The sequence below is a fragment of the Miniopterus schreibersii genome (genome assembly GCF_964146895.1).
Source record: "Miniopterus schreibersii genome assembly, chromosome: 11".
Lineage (NCBI taxonomy): Eukaryota > Metazoa > Chordata > Mammalia > Chiroptera > Miniopteridae > Miniopterus > Miniopterus schreibersii.
Genome location: NC_138111.1, coordinates 22,984,078 through 23,006,250, shown reverse-complemented (window position 1 = coordinate 23,006,250; position 22,173 = coordinate 22,984,078). Strand labels below are relative to the sequence as shown.

The 22,173-nt window shown below is 36.8% G+C and overlaps 1 protein-coding gene across 1 annotated transcript in view; it reads right to left on the bottom strand.

Annotated features, from left to right (window-relative positions):
* ERP44 (endoplasmic reticulum protein 44) overlaps positions 1-22,173 on the bottom strand; it is a 61,000-nt gene that overhangs the window by 33,526 nt on the left and 5,301 nt on the right. Inside the window, exons 2-3 of the mRNA XM_081152505.1 lie at positions 2,293-2,365; positions 665-704 (exon numbers count right to left, since the gene is read on the bottom strand). Coding sequence (XP_081008631.1) covers positions 665-704; positions 2,293-2,365 — 113 coding nt within the window. The remainder of the gene's footprint in view (positions 1-664; positions 705-2,292; positions 2,366-22,173) is intronic.

Here is a 22,173-nt window from a genome sequence, read left to right as displayed (position 1 = left end):
GTTTAGGAATAAGGATTATATGCGTGTTTCAAACTTCTCTCTAGCTGAAACTCCCTCCTTCCTGTCCCATCTACTACCTATTATGCCCTTGTTCTAAATGCTGGGAATACTATGTAAGACACTGGCTCTACCTACCCTCAAGGTTTGTTTGCTAGGATGCGAACAAAGATAAAAGACAGAACTATGCAATAAGAAAAAGAAAATGTTAAACAGGGTACTACGGGAACACAGAAGACAGAATCTGATTCAGACAGGGAGGGAGGCTTCCTAGTAGTAGTAATAGATGATAAATGTTTTAAAATGTCAACATTATTTTTCCTTCTAAACCTGCCACACCGACACCCTCACCTCCAAATACTGCCCTACTTCCTCAATCAGGAAAAATACAGAATTGCAGTAAGTACTCATATGGGGGGGGGGGGGGGAGGGATTGAGTCTTTATGTTACGTCTTTTATTCTAAAATGTGGGATAATGGAATCAGGTATATATCTCTCTTAAAACACAAATGCTCACCAAATTAAGCTCCTTCATCTATAAATAAACCTTAATTGATTTTGTACTGGAATATTGTCTCACAAAAGAAAAAGGCTTCCCCACTCACCCCTTTCTAGCAAAGAAAAATTCACCTTTAGCAAGTTAAACCACAGAAATAAGATTACTTACCAGTCAGCATAAAAATTTACTAAAGCAACATCAGCATTTCCTGAAATTAAAAAACAAAACCAAACAACCTAAGTTATTTGTGTCTACATAATTTTGACATAAAGATGTGGTTTTCATCATGGTCTGTTTCCACTGCAAGGGCCCACTAAACATACACAACGACCATTAAGTTACCTTTCACTCAGAAACCACACACGCAGGCAGAGACAATTTACACTATTTGTAGGAGTCCCTGTTCCTTCTCTCTGTCCTCCAGCTTTAAACCTTCACAGAGTGAGTATAAAACAGAAGGGAATCAGGCCCAGATCAGGCAAGTAAGCTAATAAACAGCCTACTCTCATAAAAAATTAAGTGGAATGATCTGGATTTTAACAATCCATTTCTGACCTTCCATATTTACAAATAACTGAATTAGCTCTGTAAGTAAAATCCTATTTCACAGAACAGCCCTCTCTACCTGGTTGCAACAAGTAATCTACTACTAATAGTGCTGGGTAAAATAAAGTCTTTGTTTCCTAGACACGTAACAGTTATTCTGTTGCAAAAATAACTTGGTATCATTTGCGTATCTGGATATGAAGACATAGGAAAGATATATCCCTTCCTTTCTCCTAAACCTAATACAAACAGAAACTCCTCAAGTACTCACAAAAATAAAGCACACAGATATTCTAGAATTTGGAAGAATAAATGAGTGAGAGTATGTGAGTTTCAATTCCCTTTTGCTTATTTACTCTAAAGCAATGGTTCACAAACTGTGGTCCCGGGTCAAGAAGCTACAGCAATGCATAGGAACTTGTACAGAAATGCAAATTGTTAGATGGAGTCTAGCAGTTTCTATCAGAAACTGGGGGCCAGGCCTGCAGTATAGTCCTCCAGGTGATTCTGATATATGCTAAAGTTCATAGAATCATTGCTCTAAAGAGATCCCATAAGGTGAGGGGAGACTTTTAGCATTTAAAACCACTTTCAAGGACATAAAACAGTGATGATGCTCAATGAATAAACCCCTTTACCTCTACTATTCTGGTTTTGTTCTGCTCAAATCAGTGTGTTGAAATGGAGTGCTTAAAAAATCTTTTATGCACATTGTAGATTTTCTTAAATCTCCTAAATTGTGATTTTTCTGTCAACCACGTCTCCACCTTCCCTCTACTTTTAAGAACAAGCAATGTTTTCCCCAAAGTTCATCGTATCCACAAATACACAGTCAGCAAACAAAGCATTCAGTAAAACACTTATAGAACTTAATTGGACCAATGACAATAAAAGAGATCAGAGTAGGTGACTTAGTTAAAAGATAAAAAAGACAAAAAATTCTAGCTGTGTCCTAAAGTCATTAACATTTAGTACTAAGGAGGCTTTAGCAAAATACTTTAAGAATTGTTAGGAGTGGTAATTATGACTAGGCAAAGAAATAAAACAGGACCTAAACTTTACTTGTAACACACTTAAAGAAATTTTACTAAAAATTAAAACCAACAGTGCTTTTGTTATCAGTAAACCATGGAATTAATCAGAATGCCAACTCCTCAATCGTTCTAGACAGTTTATATATACAAAAATAAAGTAAAATCTCAATTAACTCTTTATAGAGAAGTATACTTTAAAAATATCAAAGTACTTACTTAAAATGTCATCTATATTCTCTGTATCAAGACTTGTTATTTCAGTTGTTACAGGAGTAAAAACCCAAGTTATCTGGAAATTTCAAAAAGGTGAAATTAATAAATGTTTCCACAAAAGGCAAATAATACAAAAAGTCTAAGAAGAAAATTTATGAATAAAGTTGGTTCCATTTGTTAGTTACAAAATCATCCATCAATTGGTTTTAATCTTAATCCTTCACTAGATAATGAAACCGGAGAAGTACAACTTCTCGAGCCTGGAAACTGGTGAAATAAGGCTTCCCAATACTTCCAAATATATAAAAGATTACTTCTAAATAATTAAGTAAATTAAGAATTTACTCACTCTTTTAAATATTGTCAACAACTTTATAGCACCACAAGGAAAACACTGCCAGATGATTATCAGTTTTGAAAGAACATAAAATCAAAGCTAAGTTAGCTGATTCTATCCTACCTTGATTCTAAGACAAAACAAAATGAAGAGAATTCAAAAGCCCTTCTTACCTCATCTTCACTTACTGGTGGTAACAATACGTTAAGTGAGAGGCTATTAAAAAGAGAGTAAGAATGTTCTGCTTCTACTTTAGCATCTCTGAAACACAGAGTTCAAACTTATCAAAGAAAATCTCAGCTTGCTATCCACAAAACAAAGAAAAAATACAATGTTAAACTAAACTAGCATTGTTCAATTATTTTAAAAAGAATTATTTAGTGTATTTTATCTTTAGGTTCCATCCTTAATACACTATGTGTTTTGATGCCTAGGCAGTTTTTTGTTCAAACCAGAGTTTGTATATGGAAATTCATTCACTGAACCATTGCTCTTTACTGAATGACAACTAGTGTCAGGCCCTAACCAAGGTTCTAAAGACTACTGCTTTGCCCACCCATTTCATGGACACTTCAGTACTCACAACAGTTACAACTCAAAAACTTTATAATTCACTTGTAATTCAATTTCTAAGTGGTATAATGAGACGTGTTGATGTGCGTATGTAAATAAGCCCAGCTAATTATTTGAAATATTTCTATAAACTTACTTGTTTCTTAGAAAAAGCCTAGGAATAACACTAGTCTTATTTTCAAATTACCACAATAGTGTAACCAATAGCTAACTAGTATTTCTGCTAGCAACCAATAAATTATACTATCCTAAAAGCAAGCTAGATAATTTTAAATCCCTAAATATTTGGCCCATATAAACTAATTTCATTATTTTCAACACCTCAAAAACTGTAAAGATCAGACTTCCCTCACTAGTCATTATTCAATTCACAGGTCCTTCCCTCATCAGTGTATGGCCAGCTCTAGATAACTGTAACCTTTAAGATAACCTGAGGCATATTAAAAAAAATGTTTAATCCTCACTCGAGGATATTTTTTCCACTGCTTTTCAGAGAGAGTGGAAGGAAGGGGGAGAGAGACAATGGGAGAAAGAAGAAAAAACATCATTGTGAGACACATCGACTGGTTGCCTACCGAACATACCCTGACAGGCCAGGATCGAGCCTGCAGCAGAGGTACGTGTCCTTGACCTGAATCGAACCAGAGACCCTTCGGTCCGTGGGCCAATGCTCTAACCACTGAGGCAAACTGGCGAGGGCCAATGTTAAACTTGTTAAGAGTTTATTTGAGCAAATATCAATCCAAATCAGGCAGCATCCAATCTAGCAGAAAAAAAAGAACTCCAGGGAGCTGGACAAAATGAAAGACTTTTATAGGAAGCAGGGGATGGGAACAAGGAAATGATACTAGGCAAAAAAGTGAGCTGGTTATTGCAACGTTACCTTCCTTTAGGGATGGCAGGAGTCTATCAGGCAGATTACCTAATTAGTGCTGATCAGGCAATTCCTGACTGACTGGTGTAAGATTCCATTTCCGAGAGTCAAAACATAATTCAGTTTGGTGACGTAAGGCTTGGCATAAGTGACTCCATTTGGGGCCTGTTGTCTTGTTTTTAACAAATCCAGTTACATTGGTCAGCAAGATTGTGGACTGAAAAATAATTCAAGAGGATGCAAAAATATCATAAAGCAACAAAGTTGGTCATTACCAAAGTCAGCAGTCATTTGCAGAGTGTCTGCTAGGTACTGAGGGCAGGAATGCATCAGGCAAGGTATAGGTATGCCCTGCGTCCAGGAGCTCTCCAACCAGCAGTGGTGTAATGAGGGGAGGGGAGAAAAATGTGGCAAAGACAGAAGAGTGATCATAGCTGTGCAATCCAAGGAAGCTCACTTTTGAATAGTTATTGCCTATCAAAATACATGTTTACAGACAACTATATTCTAAATTTAATTGCTTTTACATGCTAGGAAATAACAAAAATGAGGCAACCAAGGATCAATTTGGCTGTATTAAACGGATAACAATTACTTAAGAATCATTGTGCTAATAAACATGCAACTCCTAAGACTATTCAGCTAACTATTGTGGTTAAGAGGGCCCAAAGCAAGAAAACTGTCTCAGCCCCAGTAATCTCTTCTCAGTCACTGTAGGGTGTGAAGGAGGCGTTTATCATTAACATTTCTATTAATATGCAGTATTAAGGGAAAGACAGGCTGTTTATTTGAATTATTAGCAAGCTCCACTAGTCTGACAAATTGCTTCTTTTCATGTCAGCCCTGGGCAGAAACAAGATTCTCCTAGGGAAACATTTTTATGTGTCAAATGCTATAGCGCTTAAGCAAAATAAAGACAAGTAGCTCTGAACCAGGAAGGGATGAGGGTAGTCATTAATTTAATTTTTAAATTTAGACTTGAAGTCAGATTTTAAATTTATTTTTTTTAAGGAAACAATGAAAACCTACAAAGAAATTCTGAATGGAAGATGTTAGTAATCATGGAGAATACAGTCTCTAATGATGGAATATTTAAACATGTAAATATATAAACGTGAACATGAAGTATTTTACAAATTAGTTCATTAGCTCATTTCCTTGCCAAAAAAAAGAGAGGCATCTCCAATCATCTATAATTCCTTAGGTATTCCTTCCATGTGCATTTATTGTACCAAATATTAAACATTCCAGTCTAAAAATGTGTCTAATGATATGATCTTATATAAAAGGCCCATCAGTGAAATGGTAAATATTGTACTAAATTCATTTAAAAAAATAAAGTGACAGGCTAGTTTTATTTTTTCTATTTTTATTTTTTAAATATATCTTTATTGATTTCAGAGAGAGAAAAGGAGAGGGAGAGAGAGAGATAGAAACATCAATGATGAGAGAGTTATTGATCGGCTGCCTCCTGCATGCCCCAGACCGGGGATCGAGCCCGACTGGGCATGTGCCCTGACCGGGAATCGAACCCTGATCTCCTGGATCCTAGGTCGATGCTCAACTGCTGAGCCATGCCCGGCCAGGCGACAGACTAGTTTTAAATAGGAGCTTCTTCCAGCAGGTAGATAATACTTCCTTCCATTACATGGATTTTAAACACTGAGGTATCTTTGTGTTTCCTTCCCTTAAATTTCCTTAAAAAGCTTTCCTTCCCTTAAATTTCCCTGTACCTTCCATGACCTCCTAACTGGCTGGTGGTACCAGTACACTGGGTGTATTTCCATAGCATTTTTTTTTTTAAATGGTCCAGTTTTTTATTTTTTATTTTTATTTATTTACTTATTTTAAATATATCTTTATTGATTTCAGAGAAAGGAAAGAGAGATAGAAACATCAATGATGAGAGAGTCATTGATCAAGCCCGCACCCGGGCATGTGCCCTGACCGGGAGTCGAACCCTGACCGCCTGGATCCCAGGTCGACGCTCAACCGCTGAGCAACGCCCGGCCGGGCTCCATAGCATTTTTGAAGCCACCTAACAGCCAGCTGCTTTTCCCCAGACATGCCCACAGTTTTTCTGCTTCTCTCTGTCTATATGGTTCCCTCTACCTGGAGCATCCTCTCCTCCACTATTGCATAATCAACCCTTAAGTCACAGATTCCCTCTTCCATGAAGCTGTGTGTGTTTTTCCTGGTAGAAAATGCCTTTTCTTTCTCAAAAGCCTGGTCTACTCCACAGGGATAGAAAAAGGGAAAGTGTAGGCTAGGGAAATAGAAGTTACTGTAAAATTAAAATTCTCTCTAATCATCAAGTTGAAACAAGATACAATGAAAATTTGATTACATGATAAGAGAGAGTATTTTAGAAATAAATTTTGAAAAGTTTTTTTTTTTTATTAAGCAATCTCCCTCAATGTTAGATCAAACTCTGTTACAGTATAAACATATATACATGCTACAACACTAACACATACGAAGTGCTCTGGCACTCTCTACTAGGCCCCAGTGCTATTCCTTTCGAAAAAATATTAACCAAGTAAGTCATTAGCTCAACAGGATCTTCTTCAGAAGTATTAACAAACATCAATAACACATACTGGAAGTGAATTATTAAAGCTTCTCTGTTCATAATTTTATAAATAAATTTTCCTAGTACATTAAGACCATTCAAGTTTTACCATTCGAATATACCCTTTCAATCGATGATACTCCCTTTCAATCCAACCTGTCCACAGAGGCCAGACTAATCTTTTAGAATGCTGATTTGCATATATTAATTCCTCTGCCCAGTAAAAACCTTCAAGCGTTTTTCATTGTCTACAATATAAAAACCTAACTCCTCAGCCTGGCATTTAGGACCACTTACAAACTAGCTTTCCTAAGTCACATCCTACTGCTCCCATTTGCAATCAATACTACAAACAACATAAACTATAGTTAGAGTAACCAATCTAGTTGGCCATATACTCTAGCTTGAGACAAATCCAGTTTATGCCTGTTGCCTTGGAATATTATTAATAATAACACCACCCCCTTTCAAAAGGGTCCCAGTTTGGGCAATAAATTATATGGCCACCCTATCTGCAGCAGTTCCTTAGCAATTGAGAGGAACTTTGACAAGCTCTTCACAAATCCTAAATTATTAATAAATATATATTGCCCTCCCATATAATATACAGTAAAATGAAAAGTGGAATAAGAGTAAATAGAGAATAAATAGGAGCTAAGATATAATGCTACACCAATCACTAGCCTCACTCACTGACTTGAAACAAAAGTATAAAACCAGTTACTCAGAAAAATTACATGACCCTTCAAGCGTAACTCGCAAATGGCCCAAATCCTGTAAGTTACAAATCCAAGCATGCAAGGGATCTATAGTACCTGCAATTCCTAAAATGTGTGTTCTTACTCTCTTGCCTCCATACATGGCTGGTGCAGTTTCCTCAGCTTGGAACAACCAGGAAAGCCTATTTCATTTCCAAGATTTAAAAAGCTACCTCTTCTATAAAGGCTTTCCTGATGGTCCCAGACAATAGTGATTCAGTCTCTCTCCTCTGAACCCTTAGCGCACTTTCTGTAGGGTGTCAATATTACTTTTCACACCGGTTATTTGTGCTACCTTACCTCCTATAGGCAAGTGAGCACCCTGAAAGTAGAGACTGTACCTTACTCAATTCTGTATCCCAGAGACCACTTACTACTACAGTATCCTATCTGTATACAGTAAGCACTTGAATACATGCTAAGTAAATGAATGGGTAGATTATGTCAATACACTAAGAACTGGGGGGGCTTGGAGATGAGAAAATGAGGGAAAGATGTTCAGAAATGGGAATAGCCAACAAACATTTTTAACATGTTTGAAGACAATAAGGTTATCAAGTAGGTATGAAGTTTATACTAAAACGTGTAGTGGCAAAAAGCACAGCGCCAGGTGATGATTCACAAACTCAGGTTTAGAGGGGATCTCAGAAGTGATTTTCCTGCCCACTGCAGAAACCCCTTTACCTTCTCTTAAGAGCTGTCACAAACCCCTAGTAATGCCTTCGGGTTCCCTGAGCTGTTTTCTGGCATGACTTCCAGATACTTCAGCACACAGAACACCCACATTTCTGAAGAGCTATGTTACAGTAGTGGATAAAATTCCAATACTTTTTGTACTGTCCTATTTGAAGATTTTAATTCAGTCATGAAAATAAGTGACTTTTGGGATCAGAAGCTAATCAAGTATCAGGCAGAAGAAGTCATTAAATATTATTTCTGTTAGCAAGATTTATAGTCACAAAAGCATTTGGTAGGTATTGCTTTAAATGTTTTATTAGAAAATCTTATGAAATCAGTTTAGAAAGCAAGGAAGAATATTTCCAGTGAGTGAGTTTGTTTGTTTTAAAGCTCAATACCTTAAAATCTTGCTCTTCAAACAGTGGTCCCTGAGGCAGCAGCTTTGGCATCAACTGACAGCTTGTGAAAAATGCAGGATATCAGGCCCCACCCCAGACCTACTGAATCAGAATCTCCATTTTGATAGGATCCCCAAGTGATTCCTACGCACATTCAAGTTTAAGAAGCACTGCTTTAGAGAACAAAGCTTTTGACTCTATAAACAAACATGTAGTAAATTCATTTTAAATGTTGTACAATGTTTTTGGTCCTCAAATATAAACACAAAAACAGGTAAAACTCATTTGTGAAAATTCTGTATTGACATGCAAATTAGTGAGATTTTTTGAAAAATGCAGAATCTGTAACAGAATTTTCTAATCTGTGTAATTAGAAATTTACAGATATTAATTTTTAAAAGTATACTGCCTTTTGCTTAAATAGATATTTCTGCATCAAAATTGTCATAAAATAGAAGCTTCAATAGAGAATGTTCCTTCCATGTGGCATTACTGTTCTCATTTGGCATTACCTCTGCTGAGCATTTTGCAGTGACAGCTTAGTGTACTTTTGTGGCATCTTTCACTTGCCTGCTTTTTGTTGGGAGCTTATCGAAGTCCTTTACAAGCTATGTCTCTCCTGTAGCAAGAAATAAGCAATGTACCAGGTACCAGTTCCCTTCCATTTCTAATCCAGATTGACAAAGCAACCTCCCACCCGACGTCCCAATGCCATGGGATCCAGACTGTTTCTTCTCCCTGGGGCCACTTCTCTTACCCTCAGTTTTGTACTAAGCTGGTAGGCAGCAGAAGCCTAGAGGTTTGCAGTTGGCTGCAAGGAGCTAAGAGATATGAAAGGTCCCAGGAGAAAAGAAGCTGAGGCTGACAGGCACTGTAAGAGCCTTGAAGCTGAGTATCAATCAAGGCACATCTCACTGTTAGTATTCCCAGAAGCATTACAATGAACTAGAAGTTCAAAGACAGGGGAAAAATAGGACTAAGTATAGAATAACACTGGGAAGCTCCTTTAACCCTTACATTGCTCACTGATAACAACCAACCTTCCTACAATATCAGTGCAACCTATTAGGACAAGTTAGAACCAATCTGCTTTTATAAAGAAACATTAGAACAATTACAACATTCTTCATTAAATAACTTAAAATATGGTGGGCACAGACATGTTTAGAAAAACAGATTCTATGCAAAAAAAAAAAAAAAAATCAAATATAAGTAATATAATCACTAAACTCAAATTCTGCCAGTAAAAACCACCATAGAAAATAAAAGGAAAAAAGTGTTGCAATTCATACTTTCCCCTGCGTATTAGTTATTTGATAGGGCATGGGTTTCGATTAAAAACTACAGTCATCTGTGTTTTGTCCTTCACTATACTCTAAAAATGTGGTGAACTAATTTACTTGGAATAGACAATGTACTTCTCTGACCTTCAGAGAATGCTCTTGTTACTCAGAAGCTTTTCAGAACCAGGAATGAGCTTCTCAGCGTGTGGAAAGGATTTTTGTTTTAAATTCACTACATACTGTTCCTCTAAAACCCAAGCTTCTAGCAATGGTGGTACTAACAAAGGATGGGAAGTGGGAGAAAATTCAAGATGAGCACTGTTCATTTCTTTTTCTACACACACTCTGGAACCCGGGGGTGGGGTGGGGGTGGAGTTTATGTGTGTGCAATATTGTTCCTTTCATTACTGTCTCCCAATTAATACCTTGCACTGGATCTTGTAAGTAACAGTCCAGAACAAATACTTGCAAATCAAAGCCAAAGGGAAAAAGAGGACTGCTCTTTGCGCTACACTGTAATTCGTGCCCAGGATGCCTGATGGCAAAGCCCCATTAAGAAAGCCTACATACATGTTGGTGCATACATTTTTCGTTTGTTACTCACTTAGCAAATATTTTACTGAGTCATCGATTATGTGCTAGGCACTGTACTAGGCACCGGGGATAGGAGTGTGAATAATAATACATAAATGTTTACATTACACCCATCAAAGTCATCAAACAAGAAAAATACTTGGCCTGCCTGAGGACAAACTAGCAAGTAAAAAAGTGACAAATCAATTCACAGCCAAAGTAAGAGAGTGAATACAAAAAATATACCACTGGTTTCTAATTTAAAAGGGAGAAAAAAGCAAGTCTCAATCAACTGAAGTTTACACCCTCTATTGCTACAGGATGGGCATAACTTTCCTATTTATCAGTACGTGAAATGAATGCAGCAGTTCCAACGAACATTTTGTTTTTAGTAACTCAAAACAATAAAGTTTTCAGATAAAGAATCTATGTAGGCTAGACAATCTCCTAAATGGAACTCAGGAGTCAAATAAATGATCAAATGTGAGGCCACAAAAGTATATTTTATAATTTCAAATTTTGTTTTCAACATCATAAGCTGTAAAGAGAGCACTGAAATATAGGACCATAAACTATAAAGATTACTCACCTATAAATTATCAGTATTAATATTTAACTCATGAATATCCTAGTCAATCCCTCAGTTCCTATCAACCTCTCTGGCCTCTACTTTATTAGGTCAAAACAGTAGTTATTTAGAGTTACAAAACTGAAGGGGCCCTAGTTTATCTAATTATGTAGTATTTCCCTCACACATCATACAGGACTCTTCTTGACAGCATCCCTGGCAGAATGGCCATTTAGCTTCCAATTGAACACTTGCTATGATAGAAAACTTACAGGAAAAACCAATCCACTGTAAAAGCAGTGCCCTTGGAAAGTTTTACCTTACCAGGCTGGGCATCTGCTCTCCTTTCCATCCTACACATTCATTACAATCCCATCATGTACAAGAACAGACCCACAGCTTGTGGCAGTACCTGGCTGAGGACCTGTGGGGATGGAAGCACTGAGCCAGGGAAAGCCTGACTGTCACAGCTCAAAGGCACATTCTGTCCTCGTGACCATGCATGAAAAATTAGCACACAAGATATATGATGCAAGCACTGTAAGGATTACAGAAAGTAAACTAGAAAAATTTGGGGAGAAGGCAGGAAAAAGGCAAAGAGCACTGTATGGGTTAGATGATCAGAGCAGCTTCTGTGGATGAAGCGAGGGCGGAGCCAAGCCGGGCCATGGAAGTTCACACGGCGCAGTGCCGGAAGACGGAGCTGGAAGGTTAAGTTGGAGCCCCATTGTTAATGAAAAAACCAAAGTGTTAGAAAAGTGAGTATAAAACCCTTGAAAGCCAGACAGAGGGGTTGATATCTACTGTAGCAGAAAATAACAAGGGAGGCTTCTCATTAAGGGAGGAGCACAGTGATTTCAAGACTTAAGAAAGATGAGTGCTCCGTACTTTATGACAAAGACTGGAGAGAGCGCAGTGGCAGCAAAGAAGGAAACCTGGGGTCTGAACTGGGCTGCAGGAGATTTGGGGAAACTTTCAAAAGGAAGCCAAGCAGGTCATGACAAAACGCTAAAGGGCTAAAAGTTCAACAAACCGAAGTTACAAACCTAGGTGCCTGGTAGAACTGAAAGGGGAGTAAAACTATTTTGGAGAAAGAATTTCTTTGCAGTCACTGATCTAATGCAATTTCACTATTTATATGCCTTGCCCAGTCAATAAGAAAACAGCGGGCAGAGAGTAGGTGCTTTCTACCATCTAGCATGAAAAATTTCGAAATTGTATTTGACTACTTCTCATATACCCAGGATAAAAGCACCAAGAAAGTAACTGAGCCCAAGGCACTGACCAAAGCACTACCAGACTCCCACGCTACTCCAGTCTTTAGAGAGTAACAGTTAAAGCTGTGAGTTAAAATGGCTGGATGACAAAATGGGACAGCGAGAGAAAACAGAAGCTCTTAGTACATTAGAGAATATCCACATTTACCTCCTTACTGTCTTCTGGCTCTTAAACATAGGCCTTTTCCCTCTCCCAAACCAACGAGGAACAGAGAAAGAAACAGAAACAGAGAGAATGAACTACTGGAGCATTAAAGAAGCAGAAAGAACAGCATTTCAAGAAGAAATGGGGTAGGTAACTATGAAATGCTACAAAGGTTATGAGAAGAAGACTTACAACAGCGAAGTATAATTCACAATTAAAAGCTACTATTACCTGGGGAACACATCACAATCATTTTTAAAAAGTCCAATCATGCTGGTAGCCTCCAATAAGGCAAATACCAGCTTCTTTAATTAGAAACGTTCAATCTACAAACTTAAAAGTGTCCACGCATGCAAATCAAACAAACCACATAGTCTCTGACTGCCAACAAGAGATGAAATTAGCCTTCCCATATATGATGTGTCCCTCTGGACTTATGAACTATAGCATTAGCAAATATTATTTCAGAACTTAAAATGCTTCTTTATATTTCTGAATGATTTCCAGAAAAAGAAGAAGAAAAAAAAGGTTATACTCATATACCCATTTGGTTTGTGTGAATAGTATTGGCTTTAATTACCATTAAAATTTTAATTGATATGAATTACCCCAGTCCTGACAACGGGTTAATAGATTTTGATAATACTAGTGTCCTCTATTTCTCTTAGAAGAAACTGTGCCCTGAGGACACCCTTGTTTCCTCCTGAAACTAAAAACCATTTAAACAACCTGAATAAAAGTGCACTTTAAGCCATTAAGAAAATATCTTGTATTCACATCTTTACAATATTCAGGGATATTTCTTAACTAAGTACAGTAAGCCCTCACTTAACATTGTGGATAGGTTCTGTGACTTTAAGGAAAACTACATATAACACAACCAATTTTCCATAAGCTAATTGATACAAACAAGAGTTAAGATCCTACAGCATCTCATCAACCTTATAACAAAACAACATTGAACAAAATTACATTATTCAAAATAAGTGAGACTCTTCAAAAATCATGTCATGTGGGAATATAGACAAACTCTGATAATTTCATAATATCACAATCCATTATGCATTAGAAGTAACAGCTATAGATGATCAAGGGAAATTAGTACTACAGTACAAAGCAGTATTCCCCAAATAAAGTAAGCTAAAAGAGACCACTAAGGCATCAAACACCACAGCCTTACATACAACTAACTACTTCAGTCATTTCTAGACAGGTGGTTTCTCTTGCCTCATAAGTCAAATGAGAAAGAGAAGGCTGAAAATATGATTATTTTGCTACAGGATATTAGATACTTTTCAGATTTAAAAGGTATTTCTTGAGGGCTCATCTTACTATATACCTTAAACCACTCTTTTGTTCAAGTGTATATCAAGGGGCCCGGCCGGGCGTGGCTCAGCGGTTGAGCGTCAACCTAGGATCCTAGGCTATCGGGGTTCGATTCCCGGTCAGGGCACATGCCCGGGTTGCGGGCTGCAGTCGATCAATGACTCTCTCATCATTGATGCTTCTATCTCTCTCTCTCTCTCCCTCTCCTTTCCTCTCTCTGAAATCAATAACGATTTTTTTTTTTTAAAGTGTATATCAAGGAAGCCTTTATTAGTTAGCGTTGTAGACTGGAAAACATAATTTACCCTCCTTTTTCAACCAAGTACCCATCTTCCCAATGGGAAGGATTTGTAAATGCATTCATAAGATTAGAAAAGCAAGACTGTATAATGGCCTTTTCTTGACCCAAGTTGAAATACCCATCATGAACTATCTTTTTTTTAAAATTGTAACTATATTATTGATTTATTTTATTATTATTTTTTTAAAGAGAGGAAGGGAGAGGGGGAGATAGAGAGAAACATCGATGTGAGAGTGGAACATTGGCTGCCTCCTGCTCACACCCCACCTTAGATTGAGTCCACAACCTGGGCATGTGCCCTGACCAGGAATCGAACCAGCAACCCTTCAGTGCATGGGATGATGCCCAGCCAACTGAGCCACACAGGCCAGGGCCATCATGAACTACCTTCTATGCCAATATGGTTTTACCAAATACTTTCAGCACAGTACCTAAATTTAAAAAGATTTGCCATAGCCACAGTTCTCATCAAATCTATAAACAGATTTAGTTTAATGGCCAAAACTTACTAAAGAAGTAGATATTATACATATTACGTGTAAATAACTTTACACTCCACTAGAAGCAATATGTAAGGGATAACTATGGTATATGTAAGTTAGGCTTATAGGGACAAATGAAACCACATAACCAGCGATTTGAATCTTCTACACTTACGGAAACAGGGTTTTCATTTTTGCATCTTTTCAGTGACCAAAAATCTGCTGTGATAATCTTTTCTTCCCTTACTAAATTCAACTAAAGATTATATATTTCTAAAATGCTGTCATTTTTCAAACCTCATCAATTACAACAAAGATATATTTTTTGAATGATCTTGATTGTACAAAGTAACAGAAGTGATGCTTTTCTATGTGGAGCAAATGATACCTTTTAAACAGTAGAGCACAAAGCATGTTTCACCACTTTCATTTACACCACTTACAGGAATTTATTTGCTTTGTATTAAAATCAAACATGCATATCAAGTTAGTTATTTCTATCAATCAAGTTACTTTTGTCACTATTTTAATAAGGCTATGTCATAACTTACAGGGAAAAGAGACAAGTTAATAAGCATTTTAAGAAACCACTAATATTTACAATCAGACTTTTAAAATAAAAATCCTCACCCATTTACTCATTTCAGAAGGTCAAAAAGATAGTGAAAGCACAGAAAGATGGTCAGCACAAGCACTATCCTCCACCAACGTACTTTCTCTAATTCATAATGATGGCTTCATCCGTCGGACAAGGTTTCCTTCTCTATTCATTTCCTTACAAAAAAACCCAACAGGTCCTATATGCTAGGTGGTGCAAAGTACTTAATATATACCTTAACCTTGCAACCTTGCAGAATTATCCCCACTTTTAAAATAGAAAATTTGAGGGTCAGAAAGATAAGGAAATTTGCTTAGTATCACACAGCTACAAAGAAGTAGAGCCAGGAATGAACTAGGCTTTTCCAGCTTTAAAGTCTCTCTACCTTCTAGTATTGTCAGGAATCCTAGAAATACAGACTCAAGAACTATTTCATGATGCACCAACTCTCCCTGAAAGGAATGTACACTGCATACCTAGGCTTCCAGAGAAAAAATCCAAGTACAAACATGTCTGAAGCATGCAACAATATTCCAATGTAACAACTTATATTTACTGTTTACAAACACATATCATCTTTTATATCATCGTAGCAACTCTGAAGCTGAAGTAGGAATTATATCATCCCTACTTTATAAGTAAGGAAAATGAAACTTTGTGATATCTGACATATAGGAAGTACAAATATTTGTTAAATGGTAAGACTCAAATAGGCTGACTTCTCCAAACAAGTGGCTAAACAAGGTTCATCATTACATAATAAGTGTAAGTACAAAACTAAGTACAATTATAAAACAGAGCTAGGCAGATAAGATAACTTACTCACTTAATAGTCACGTTGTTAGGCTGCTGTTAGGACAGTACAATTATCAGCATTAGAACACCACTGGGGCTGGAAGCCAGTCATACCAGTTTATTACTTCAGTGCACACAATTTTTATACCACTAGTGGACAATTTGAAAATTACAAAAAAGGGAAATGATTCATTTACTCATTGTCCCAAAAATAAACAACATTTCTTGAGCACCTAATAAGTGGCAGAGACCAGAAAAGTTTAAGTGCCTACGATATGCCATGGACACATTTACAAAGAGTCTCATTTTGTCTTCCCAGAACTCTGCAGAAGAGGTCTTTATCCCCATTTGACAGGTGAGAAAATGGAAGCTCAGAAAGGTTAAGTGGTCAAGTGAGGTGTCAATTCCAAGTTATGAGTACAAGCACATGTATACATGTGGGCATCTTTTCCTTCTATAATCCAGATCACCAGTGGTGTACCACTCTATACCAAGGTCAAACAAGAGCACAAGCCCAACCCTACCTTGTTCAAAATGCACATGTTACTGTTAAAAGTCCTTTCAAATATATGCAGGGAAAAAAAAAGGAAGGACATACAGTTGACCCTTGAAAAACCCAGGTTTGAACTGCATGGGGTACAAATACATATAATCCTGTAAATGTATTTTTCTTATGATTTTTATTAACATTTTCCTCTAGCTTAAAGTAAGAATACAGTATATATAGAAATAACATACAAAATATGTGTTAATCAACTGTTTATGTTATTGGTAAGGCTTGTTGGTCAACAGTAGGCTATTAGTAGTAAAGTACATAGATCTTCACCTATGTACTTGGGGTCAGCAATCCTCATCCCCACATTGCTCAAGGGTCAACTCTACATTAAAATGTTATCAGTGGTTGGGGTATGCACTTTTCTCTTCATTATGCTTTTTTTGTACCATGAAAGTATACTGCTTTGAGGGATCAAAAAATATATCAGGAAATCTTTTGTATTAACATTTTAAGTTATTACAACTATAGGTGTGACCCACCATCTCACACATAGAAAATATTTTTAATTTTGCATACTGGGGTTACTCCGGGTAAATAGTCAAAGCTATTCCCAGCAGAGGCATCTGGGCAAAGGACTAAGGGGATCAATAATAACAACAGCAACCCTGTTAGGAAATTTTTACCTTACTGGGTGAGATCAGCAATTTCTTAAAAATAAAATAAAGCACAGAATAGGACCAAAAAAAATCAGGAAACAATGTACATAGTAAGAATAAGTGTAATTTTGCAAAAATGGGTTTTAGCTACATGTCTTAAATATGCTGCACAGCATGACCCCCACACTGCTCCTTGAATATGGCTGGGACAGACCCACATTAGGGCTAGTGCCCCTACCTGGAAGGCTCTTCGCCCAAGAAATCCAAATAACTAACTCCCTCACCTATGCCAAGGCTCACCTTCTCTGTGATGCTTTCAAACTATGACTCCCCTATGCATTCCTGATCCTCCAGACCCTAGCTTTACCTTTTTCCCCCCATACACTTAACAAAATTATTATTGAGGACTTAACCTGTATAAGATATTGTACTAGAGACTAAGATCTAGGAATAAGAAACTACGATACATTTATACAACTTTTTATTCCACAAAATCATAGAAACATGCAAATAACCCCTCCTATAATTCAGATATAATACCTATATCATTCCTCCGAAGTTAACAGGCAAGATAACAAAAGTGAAAAACAACAGATCCAAGATTTGAGACCAAAACTCTGACTCCTAAACTAAGTATTCTTCTGAAAGTTTTTTTTTTAGTTGATATACTTTCAAGTTATCACTAAGGGAAGAATACTTCACATACTTCTGGAAGATATTCCTAGGAACAGAGTACAGACACGATTAAATAATAAGTAAACTGGGCTATTACTGAAACAAATAAGTGAAACATGCTTTAAAACGTAGCACAGTTTGTGTCGTTATTTGCAGATGACAGGATACTGTATATAGAGAAACCTAAAGATTCCTCCAAAAAACTACTAGAACTGATAAATAAATTCAGTAAAGAAGCAGGATACAAAATAAATTTTCAGAAGTTGGTTGCATTTTATATACCAATAATAAACTATCAGAAAGAGAACCTAAGAAAACAATCCCATTTACAATTGCATAAAAACAAAGAAACAAAAAACTACCTAGGAATAAATTTAACCAAGGAGGTAAAAGACCCGTACTGGGATTTTTAAAAGATACTGAAGAAAGAAATCCAAAAAGATAGGGGGAGAGAGTAACCAAAGAATTTATATGCATATATGCACGACCCAGGGACATGGATTGTGGTGGGGAGAGGGACTGAGGAGGAGGAGGGAACGGGGGGAACGGGTCATTGGGGAGAAAAAGGGACATCTGTAATACTTTAAACAAAAATAAAAATTAAAAAAATAAATAAAAAAATAAATAAATAAATTGACAAAGACAAAAAAAAAAAAAAAGATACTAGTAAATGGAAGCATATACCACGCTCATGTATAGGAAGAATCAACATAATTAAGTGTCCATACAACCCAACGTGATAGATTCAACACAATTCCTCTCAAAATACCAATGGCATTTTTCACAGAACTAGAACAAATACTCCAAAAATTTGTATGAAACATAAAAAACCCCAAATAGTGACAGCAATCTTGAAAAGGAAGAACAAAGTGGGATGTATCACACTACCTGATATCAAACTATACTACAAGGCTACAGTAAGCAAAAGAGCATGATTCTAGCATAAAAACAGACACACAGATCAGTAGAACAGAATAGAGAGCCCAGAAATAAATGTCTATATGGTCAATTAATCTATGAAAAAGAAAGCAAGAACATACAATGGAGTAAAGACAGTCTATTCAATACATGGTGCTGGGGAAATTGGACAGATACATGCAAAAAATATGGAATGACCACCTTCTTATACCATGTACAAGAATAAACTCAAAATGGATTAAAGATTTAAATGTAAGACCTGAAACCATAAAACTCCTAGAAGAAAACATAGGCAGTAAAATCTCTAATGTATTTCCTTGGGCAATAAATATTTCTTCTGACATATCTCCTTGGGCAAGGGAAACAAAAGAAAAAATAAACAAATGGGACTACATCAAATTAAAAAGTTTCTGCACAGCAAGGGAAACCATCAACAAAATGAAAAAAATCTACTGAATGGAAGAAGATATTCATCAATGACACATCCAATAAGGGATTAATATCCAAAATTTATAAAGAACTCAGACAACTCAACACCAGAAAAACAACCCAATTAAAAAGTGGGCAGATGACCTGACTATAGACACCTCTCCGAAGAGGACATACAGGTGGCTAGTAGATGTATGAAAAGTTGCTCAACATCACTAATCATCGGAGAAATGCAAATCAAAACCACAATGAAATACTACCTCACACCTATCAGAAAAGTTATCATTAATAAACCAAAAAACAAGTGCTAGCGAGGGTGTGGAGAAAAGGGAACCCTAATGCACTGTTGATGGGAATGCAGATTAATGCAGCCACTATGGATAACAGTATGGAGGGTCTTCAAAAAATTAAAAATGGAACTGTCTTATGACCAGAAATTCCACTTCTGGGTATATATTCAAAGAGCCCCAAAACACTAATTCGAAAGAATATACGTACCCCGATGCTGACTGCAGGGTTATTTATAATAGCCAAGATATGGAAGCAAGCTAAGTGTCCATCACTGGACAAGCAGATAAAAATGTAGCGGTACATATATATATACAATGAAATATTACTTGGCCATAAAAAAGAATGAAATCTCACCATTGTGACAGCATGGACAGACCTAGAGGGTATTAAGTTAAGTAAAATAAATCAGTAACAGAAAGACAAATGCCATATATAACTTATATGTGGAAACTAAAAAACACAATAAACAAACAAACAAAACAGAAAGACTTATAGATACAGAGAACAAATTGATGGAGGACAGAGGGAAGGCGTGTTAGGGTCCAGGTTAAAAAATGGTGATGGGAGCCCGGCCGGGTGTGGCTCAGCGGTTGAGCATCAACCTAGGATCCAGGCAATCGGGGTTCAATTCCCGGTCAGGGCACATGCCTGGGTTGCAGGCTCGATCCCCAGATCAATGACTCTCTCATCATTGATGTTTCTATCTCTCTCTCTCCCTCTCCTTTCCTCTCTCTGAAATCAATAAAGATATACTTTAAAAAAAAAAAAAAAAAGGGTGATGGAATTACAAAGTACCAATTGGTATTTACAAAACAGGCATGGGGACCTAAGGTAAAGCACAGGGAACATAGTTAACAATACTGTAATAACTATCTAAGGTGCCAGGTGAGCACTTGAATTATTGGAGGGAACCTGAATGTCTATCTGCTAACTGTACACTTGTAACTAATACAAAAGTGTTAAATGCAAACTGCAATAAAAAAATAAAATTTAAAATTCTATGGGGGGAAAAATGTAGCATGGTTTTTAGAGCTCTAAAGAAAAATTAAGGTCTCTGAAACTGTTCATTCGAAGATTAAGCAAAGAACCACATATTCTGCAATACTGTGATACTTTTGTTAATTGTTAAGCAGATCACAAGACTCTAAGACAATTAATATCCATTCTTATAGTAAAAACTGGTACTATCTAGAAAGCTTGAGGAAGGAGTCGATTTAAGTAGATGTTTTCTAAGAAATTACTTTTACTACAAAAATAAAAAAAGTAGCTCTTCTTTATTCTTTCTTAGCTCTTTCAGAATGTGGAGTCATTGCAAAAGTGTGAGCTTGTCACCAGCTAGCAGAGATTTTACTGCAGTTGGGCCAGAACCACAGTAATAAAAGTCAAAGGAGTTGAGACTGCCTAAATTTCTTCTCTCAGAATAAGTCCAAATCACACTTCACTTGAAACTGTTCTTTCCACAGAGATAGAGTTCACTGCTGTGTCAGTAACTTTTTAAAAGTTGAGTTTTCCAAAACTTCAAATACAACAGAAGAGCAAAATAGCAGGCATGTAACTATGAGCGTATCTTGTCCAAAGGACCACAAAATTTTAACTGTTTACGACTTACTCACGAACTCTATTTCTTCATATTTTAGAGTTGGCTCAAGTTTCTTAGCAGACTGCTTTAAATATTAAACATTAGTCTGTCTTCATGAGGTCACATAACTTCTAGCCATTTTAAAGTAGGCAGTAAGAGATGCACATTCATTTATGGGTTTATCAAATTAGAAGATTAGCTCCTGGCGAGGGTATCCTTCTGATACCTAAGACAAACAAAATATACTGACAGGCCATCTTTTTACAGGTAATTTCCCAACTAAAATGTAGATATGTTCTTATTCAATAAAATTTCCTCTAAAGCAGCAGTTTTCAAACTTTTCCATTTCCTGGAACATATAAACTAATTACTAAAATTCTACAGCACACCAAAAAATATATATTTTTTGCCAATCCGACCAAAAAATGGGTATAATTTTGATTCATTCACACCAGGTGGCTGTTGTCCTTTTTTTATTTGACAATCTAAAGGGAAAAGAAGTCAGTGCCCCTGACTAAATAGTCAGGTACTGAATGTTTTAAAAATTATTGTGGCATGCTCTGGCCGGGTGGCTCAGTTGGTTGGAGTGTCACCCTGTACACCAAAAGGTTACAGGTTCAACTCCCAGTCAAGGTACATACCCAGGTTGCGGGTTTGACTCCCAGGTCAGGGAAAGTACAAGAGGCAACTGATCAGTGTTTCTCTCTCACATCAATGTTTTTCTCTATCTCAGAAAAAAAAAACAAAAAAACCAATGGAAAATATTCTCAGGTGAGGATTAAAAAAAAAAAAAATACTTGCAGCACCCCAGTTGAAAAATCACTGCTCTAAAGTACCATTTCGTAAGATGTCGCCCTCAAAAGAGATTTTACCATAGAGACAAATTGCTGGCTCTCAAATCCCAAAGCCTCAGTCATATTCCATTCGAATGTCCTAGACTCCCAAAACAGTCTATTCAATCTCACTCAATTTTTAGCTGAAAACCTAAGGTCTCAAAAAGGAAAGTGACTCACCCTTTCAGAAAAATCAATAGTAACACTCAAACTTATTTTACAACTGTAACTAGTAATCTCCAGTGCTTCCCTAAATTGGTTATCAGGCAACCAAAGCCAAATCTGCGTTCACTGATAAGATTACAGACATCTTCCAGGCCCTTGGGCAGACAAGACAGAGGTTCGAGTTTCGCAGCCCTACTGGAGGCACTTCCTTCATCTTCACCTCCACCTGTCTTGCTTCCTGAGGCAAAGACGACAAGCTCTAGACCAGCACGATCCAACCGCACTTTCTGCAATGACAGAAATG